General features: G+C 62.1%; 1 protein-coding gene across 2 annotated transcripts in view; it reads left to right on the forward strand.

Annotated features, from left to right (window-relative positions):
* BEGAIN (brain enriched guanylate kinase associated) overlaps positions 1 to 7,608 on the forward strand; it is a 30,623-nt gene that overhangs the window by 19,768 nt on the left and 3,247 nt on the right. For both annotated transcript variants that reach the window (XM_007455635.1, XM_007455634.1), the window contains 4 exons: positions 2,971 to 3,132; positions 4,322 to 4,388; positions 4,844 to 4,951; positions 7,311 to 7,394. In XM_007455635.1, the coding sequence (XP_007455697.1) occupies positions 2,971 to 3,132; positions 4,322 to 4,388; positions 4,844 to 4,951; positions 7,311 to 7,394 (421 nt within the window). The remainder of the gene's footprint in view (positions 1 to 2,970; positions 3,133 to 4,321; positions 4,389 to 4,843; positions 4,952 to 7,310; positions 7,395 to 7,608) is intronic.

The following is a 7,608-nucleotide window of genomic DNA, read 5'->3' on the forward strand; positions in this document are numbered from 1 at the left end:
GGGTTCGTGTGTGGCTGCGCACAGAGGACCTTAGGCCTGAGGTGTGCGGGGAGGGGGCGAGGGGTAAAGCAGGGCCCTGAGGATCAGCCTGGGCGACGGAGCTGGAGTGGCAGAGGTGGGGAAGGCGTGGTGGGGCACCAGGGTTGGCGCTGCTGTGACCGAGGGACCAGGGGGGCGTGTCCAGGGCCGGGGCCCAGGTGCCTCCAGCAAGCGGGCTGGGGGCTGTGCCAGCCCAGGGCTGGACCGGCTGCGGCTGAGGGGTGGGTGGGTGGGTGTGAGGGGCTCAGGAGGTGAGAGCAGTACTTGACGGGTGGTGGGACAGAGCCGCCCAGTATGTCTGGAAGGCCATCCGGAGGCCAAGGGTAAACTGAGGCTGGGGTGGGCCGGCTCGATGAAGCTGGCTGCCTCACGAGGGGCGGTCACGGCTCAGATGCCCGTCTGGCGGGTTCTGGCTCTGCTCGGAGCCCACCTCACAGCCCTGTCATGTTTTCCTCCTACACGTGCCTTGTTGGTGAACCTGCTCCCTTGTTCACTGTCTGTCTCCCCTCGAGACTATAAGCTCTGCGGGGCGGGGACCACGTTTGTCTCATTTGTGCTGTGAGGTGCAGGGAATGGCGGAACAGGGCAGGAAAGGAAGGAAGGAGGGTGACGGGTGGATGCATCGTAGGGGGATACGGCTGGGTCACATCAGGGGTGGACGGTCTTGACGGCAGGGTCCGAGCTGTGGCTGCAGACGGGTGACCAAGGTGGGGGAGGGCGGTGGCTCAGGTGGCCCCACAGGTGCTCTCACCTCTTCCCGAGGGTGCGGACCCCGCCTGTACCCTGTGACCGAGGGCTGTGGGTGACCTGCAGCCCTTGCAGGATGACTGACTTCAGGGGCTGCCGCCCAACTCCCACGCCTGACCCGTGTGTGCAGGGGGCCCTGGGTGACATGGGAGAGCCCCCAGGAAGCTTGCCAGCCCTCTGGGGAGAAAGGCCTGGGCCAGGGGCAGTCTGGGACCTGTAGCTGCAGGGGGCTTGGAGTGAATCAGTCAGGCGTGCTGCCTGGAGGAAGCGGCAGGGCCTGCTTGACAGCCATGGGTGGGCACTCTGCCACTGGTCTCCCTCCTTGCTTGTCACTCTGCATCTTCCTTGGGGACCAACTCTTGGGAGGACCCACCCCGCCCTTCTCTGAGGTTCTCAAAACGTAGGCAACTATTTTTTATTTATTTATTTATTTATTTATTTATTTATTTATTGCGGTACGCGGCCTCTCACTGTTGTGGCCTCTCCCGTTGCGGAGCACAGGCTCGGGACGCTCAGGCTCAGCGGCCATGGCTCACGGGCCCAGCCACCCCGCGGCATGTGGGATCGTCCCAGACCGGGGCACGAACCCGTGTCCCCTGCATCGGCAGGCGGACTCTCAACCACTGCGCCACCAGGGAAGCCCTCTTTTTATTTATTTTTAAAAATGTAGACCTGGGCAGGAATCCAGGAAGGCTTAATCGGGGCTCTCTGGGTGTGCGCCTATGGTAACACGTGTGGTTTACAGACAGGGCCCGAGACTGAAGCTCACTCTACCCTGGGCTCTGGAGGAAGCCTCCTGCTTGCCCACAGCAAACCCACCAGAAGTTACCATCCCAAGGGTCTTAGCTCCAAATGGTCCCCTGAGGAGTGTTGGGCTTCCTCCAGCAAACAGTCGGCCCAGTTGGGCCCCTACTCCGACCTGGACACCTCTCTGAAGCCAGGGCTTTGTGTCCCCAGGGCAAGATGGGGACAGTCGCAGGTGGACTGGCGGGGTGCATGGCGGGGACCAGCAGCCAGGTCTGTGTGATGGCAGGGCCCCTGCCCACCCCGTGACACCATGGAGTTCACCTTCAGGCTGCACCATTCTGGGCTTCGTTGTGACTGTAATGTAGGGGGTGACTGACAGGGGAAAAGTGCAGGGAGTGACAGAGCAAAGCGCACACCCAGGGCACTGAACGGCAGCTTGAACCTTAGCCTCGCTCGTGGCTAACAGCCAGCAGAACTCCCCTGGTGCCCCTCACCCACGGGGCCGCTATCCCTTCCCTGCAGAAATCAGCCCTCCCGGCTATTAAAGGTGAGTCCTTCCCCCTTGGCCCCTTCTGCGTGCTCAGCCAGTCAAGGGAAAGGTGGCTCAGGTCAGCCCGTGGTTAGGTGCTCTCTGGGAACTGGGTGGCTGCCGACAGGAGGGTGTGGCCCCTGCCCTGGTGGAGTTCACGGCCAGTCCCCTGGGTGTGGCCACCACACCTGTCCCTCCTGCCTTATGCCCAACGGTAGCTGATGTGAACTGATGGCATATGGCTCAGAGGGTGAATCATCCCGTTTCTGTTTCCTAAGCATGGGAACTCGGCGGCCCGGGGTCCCAGAGGAGCCCTCAGTCTGTGGGGAAAATAGTGCCTCAAGAGCCAAGCCTGGCCCTGGAAGGCTTCCTGGAGGAAGGGAGACATGAGCAGGCCAGTGGTTTTCTGAGTATCTGATGCTCTGTGCAGCTAGCTGGCCGCTGTGGCGGATGCTGCCTGGACGTGGGGCGTCCAGGCTCATCCTCTCCCTGGCCCAGAGGTCACACAGCCTGCTGGGACCACAGAGTCGATTTGGTGAAGACAGTCCTGGTCTAGGGTGTGGCGCTAGTGCCTCTGGGCCTCAGCGTCCCCAGCCAGCGCTGTGGAGGAGCAAAAGTGGGGGACCCTGTAAGCGGTGCCATCTGGAGGTCGGCTCCCAGACGGAGAGACTGGGTGCCGATGGGTGCTCTTTAAACTAGGGTCCTTTAAGCCGCCCCAAGCACTTGCCCCCACCAGTGCCAGACTGGCTCAGGGTCAGAGACCCTGACCCCCGGGGCGGGGGCTGGGCGGTGTGCGTGCGTGTGGTGCGTGTGCGCGTGCGTTGGTGCGGCCGGGCGCACCCCGTGCGCACCCACCGGCGCCTCGAGCTCAGCGCCGCGGCCCGGCCCGCCGCCGCGTGTCGTTGCAGCGCGCTGCAGGAGCAGAAGGGCGAGCTGCGCAAGCGGCTGTCCTACACCACGCACAAGCTCGAGAAGCTCGAGACCGAGTTCGACTCCACCCGCCACTACCTGGAGATCGAGCTGCGCCGAGCGCAGGAGGAGCTGGAGAAGGTCACGGAGAAGCTGCGCAGGTAAGGGGGCGGGGCCTGGGAGGGGCGGGGCGCGGGGCCGGCGACCTGCCGCTAGCAGAGCCGTGTCTCCCACCCGAGCTGGTGACCCCATTCGTACACGGGGAGTCCAAGGCTCAGCGAGGGCAGGCGGCTCTGACAAGAGTCGCGCTTTGTGCCAAGAGCTGCCAAACCAGGATCTGAACTGGCGCTGGCTACTGCCGGGTACAGGCTCTTCCCAGGCACCTCTGTGTCCCCTGCTCATTCCTTCTCTTGCATTTATGTGGTGGGGCAGCAGCATGACACAGAAGCAGCCATCTCCAGACCCAGACCCCAGCCACTGTCGCCCAGGTCTCTGACCGGGAAACGATGTCCAGCCTTGGAGGTGAACCAGCATTTAGAGACGGTTCCCTTGAGCAGCACAGCAGCCAGTGACAGCAGGCTAGGTGTGCGGGACCCTGAGCAATGACTCCCTTAAAAACAAAACTTCTGTAAACATCGTGCTGCACGTGTAAGATGGATATTCTTCTAAGAAATATTACACGCTTTCCAGGCTTCTTTTAGGAAGAATGTAAAGAAAACGTAAACTTTGCAGTTGGCTTGGTTTGTTTTAAATGTTTATAGAGCATTGGATTTGCAGTGAGGCTGTTTGTCCCTTACTACTTAAGCACCTCCAGCCTCAGTTTCCCCACTCGCAAGACAGGGGCAGTAACACTACACATAGGTTGTCAAGAGGATGGACGCCGCCCCTTCCACCGTCACACCGCATGGCGGCAACGGCTTCCCACCCAACACCTGCCTCCGTCTCGGCCTCTTCAAGGGAGAACCGTATCCCATTCACTGTGTGTCCCCAGCACTCACCCCAGGGCACATCACACAGTCTTAAGGTTAGACCCCTGCTAAACTGCTAGTGAACTGTAAACCCTTTCGCCAGCCTTGTAAGGACTGTGTGTAAACCGTGAGTTAACCGGCTCTGAGTGAGGACCCGACAGAGTCCCTTGTGAATAACAGGCCTTCCCTTTCTCATCTACAGGGGTGCTCGGCCCTGGCCCAGGAAACGTTGCAACAAGTTAGCTTCAATCAGATGCTTTCTAGCACAGGAGCAGTTAGAGCAGGGTGGGGCCCGTGCTCAGCCCTCAGCGGGCTGTATGGCTACAGGGGCTGTGGGAGGGTCAGGCCTGGCACAGCAGTGACCTCAAGGCCTCCGTTCCAGGATTCAGAGCAACTACATGGCGCTGCAAAGGATCAACCAGGAGCTGGAGGACAAGCTGTACCGCATGGTGAGGGCACGCCACACACCCCCACACCCCAGCACTCCCAGCCCTGGGCCCCCAGCTCTGGAACCATGGTGAGGACCTCAGGCCTGGTGGTCATGCCCTTGCCCGTGAGGAGCTGGGCCAAAGGCCTCGTTTCCACCCTGCCCGCTCCCTGCTCCCCGGGGTTGGGCCAGTCCCACCTGTCTCTGCCCCGACTGAGTGCTCTCCAGCACTCACCTATCACTGTCCCCACGGTGCAGAGGAGAGACTGAAGCTCAGAGAGGCAGTGACTTGCCCAAGGCCGTCTGGCTCCTCCCTGGCAGAGCGGGACTGGAACATGGGCTGCTCTGTGCTCTGACCCTTGCGTGCCTTGGCCTCCAAACGCCTCCTCATTATTGGCTGCGAGAGGGGACCCAGGAGGCCCCAGGCCTTGGCTGGCTGCTGAGCACCTCCCTCTTCTGCCTGCCCCCCACCTGCAGGGCCAGCACTATGAGGAAGAGAAACGAGCGCTTAGCCACGAGATCGTCGCCCTCAACAGCCACCTGCTGGAGGCCAAGGTGACCATCGACAAGCTATCGGAGGACAACGTGAGTGCTGGGCCATTCTGACCCTGGCGCAGGGCCGGGTGGACAGACGGGATGGTCAGGACCTCACGGAGTACCTGGGCAGTCGGGGAAGGACGGGGGCTGCCTCACAAACTGCATCCCGCGAGACCCTCTACTGGAAGGAGATGGGACTTGAGATAGGGAGCATGGGGCCACGCTGTCCCAGTCAAGGCAGGGCTTCCTGACCCCAGGGTTGGGGCGTGGCCACTCAGGACTCCTGCCTTCGGCCACTCGCAGTGGACATCAGAGTCCTGTGGCTACCCGTGGGTCCTGACTTCCAGGGTCCCGCGAGAAGGGCCCTGCTGCCCTCCACAGACCCGTCAGCTGAGCACACACTCACTGATTAGCATCTGCTCCTCGCCGGGCCAGACCCTACGAGGCTCTGAGAATACGTGTGAACAACACAGGCAAGCGCCCTGCCCACGTGGAGTTTACATCTGAGCAGGGGAGTGGGGAGGGCGGACAGTAAACAGGATAGATATGTCAGCTGTGTAGTGGCTTAGAAGTGCTAAATGCTGCAGAGAAAAACAAAGCCGGGGATGGTGCTGGGAGTTGCCAGTTGCAGGGTTAGGGAATCTCAGTCGGGTGCTTCTGGAAGAGGCTGCTGGAGCTGAGACCTGAAAGCGATGAGGGAGCTACAGCCTTGGGACAGCGGGGAAGGGCGCTTCCTCAGGCAGAAAGAGCCACAGCGGCAAAGGTGGGTCTGAGTAACTTGAACACCAGCAAAGAGACCAGAAGGGGCTCTTGTGGGGAGGAGAGGCCGAGGGTCTGAGATCAGAAGGACAACAGGAGGCCACGTTGTATAGGCTTCGATAGGAATCGGGGGGGTTTTCTTTTTGAGTGAAGAAAGGAGCCACTGAAGGTTCTTGAACAGAGGGGTAGCCTGACTGAACTTAACTCTTACTGGGCTCCAGTGGCTGCTCTGCTGAGGACAGACCATAGAGGACAAAGCCATGAGCGGGAAGGTCAATGAGACAGCAGTCTGGGAGAAAGACGACGGTGGCTTGGCCAGGATGGCGGCCAGGGAGGTGGGAAGCAGGGGGCTTGGATTCTGGTTATTTTTTGAAGGTGGAACCAAAGTGATTGACCGATTTGGGATGTGGGTTATGAGAAGAAAAAACGGGTCCAGCCCAACTGCAGGGGTCAGAGTCTGCTGGAAGGGAGCCACCTGGGACCTTCTGGGGGAGACTTGGGAGGGGTGGCAGGCGTGGGGCTGGAGCCGGGCCCTGGACAGCCAGGTGGAGATGCCACAGGTAGATGGCGGAAGAGTGCACAGAGATGAGGGGCAGCTCTCAGAAGACTGTTAACAACTTGGTGGCAGGTCTGGGCTGGCCAGACAGTGCCTGCAGCCCTCTGATGCCAGCGGCAGCCAGTCTGGGGCCTCACAGGAGCCCAGTTCTCAGCTCTCAACCAACTATACCCTTTCAGGGATGCATTGAAGGAGTGGGAGACCCGGGTTCCTTCCACTGTGCAGGCCAAGCCGGGGCACCAGCCTCAGTACAGAAGGTGGAGGGGCGGCAGCCTCCAGGACCAGGGTCGGGGGACGGCAGGGGCGCCCACGCCCTCAGCAGCTCACCTGAGCTGCAGGACGCCTGGGCCTGGTTGACTTGAGACTATGGGAGCAGGTGGACCTCAGGGCCCATCGGTGGACCCCAGACCTCCCGCCCCCGTCAGAGCCCTGGCTGCAGAGGGTCTCTGGCCGGCAGTGGGAACCAAGGCCCAGCGGCAGGCACACGCAACAGAGATTTTTCCAAAGATGAAACCAAAACCCCTCGATTCCTACTGTTTGCATCTGTTTTCAGCTCAGGAGGCTGAGCTGGTCCCCGGCCAGACCTGGGGCCACACAGGCCCTCTGCCCCCCACTGGCCCTGACCCTTGCCCAGCCCTGCAGCCACGCCCGTGTGCAGGCCTCACTCTGAGACGTGGGAGCGGCAGGCCCGTTCCTCATCCCTCGCCGGTACCGGCGCTCTCCACTGCGTTCCCTTGGGAGGGACTCAGAGGCCGCGGGCAGGGAGACCGGGCCTGGTGCCCACGCCTGGGGCCTCTGGGACTTCAGGGCACATTGCGGGCCCTCTTCTCCCACTGCCCCCCGCCCTGTGGGAGCTTCCCACCCGGGTCAGTGGTGGGACTGCCTGGGAGGGCGCCCTCCATGCACCAGCGGCTCCAGGTCAGAGCAGGGGCCCCCGTTCTGCAGGCGAGAGCGTGAAGCCCGGAGAGGGTCCTCGTGCTGCCCACTGCACAGCCGGCTCTGCCCGCCGGTTTCCGCGTTGGGCACCGGTCAGGGTGGCAGCGACCTTGGCGAGGGGCAAGCCTGTGCAAAACAGCTTCTCTTGTCTTTTAGGAGCTCTATAGGAAGGACTGCAATCTAGCGGCCCAGCTGCTGCAGTGCAGCCAGACGTACGGCAGGGGCCATAAGGTGTCCGAGGTAACGTGAGCCCCGCCCCGGCCAGGCCCACCGCCGCCCCTGCCACCACTCGGGTCCCCTTCCTCGCAGGTCCCACCCTTGAGAACGAAGCGGCTGGCTGCGCCCGAGGCCCCCTGGCCCTACTCGATCCTGGGGTGCCCTGGCCTCTCTGGGTACGTGGTGGAGGGACCGCCCCATACACACCTCCCCGCCAGCCCGGACAGCTGGCGCACCC

The sequence above is a fragment of the Lipotes vexillifer genome, unplaced genomic scaffold (genome assembly GCF_000442215.2).
Source record: "Lipotes vexillifer unplaced genomic scaffold, Lipotes_vexillifer_v1.1 scaffold584, whole genome shotgun sequence".
Classification (NCBI taxonomy): domain Eukaryota; kingdom Metazoa; phylum Chordata; class Mammalia; order Artiodactyla; family Lipotidae; genus Lipotes; species Lipotes vexillifer.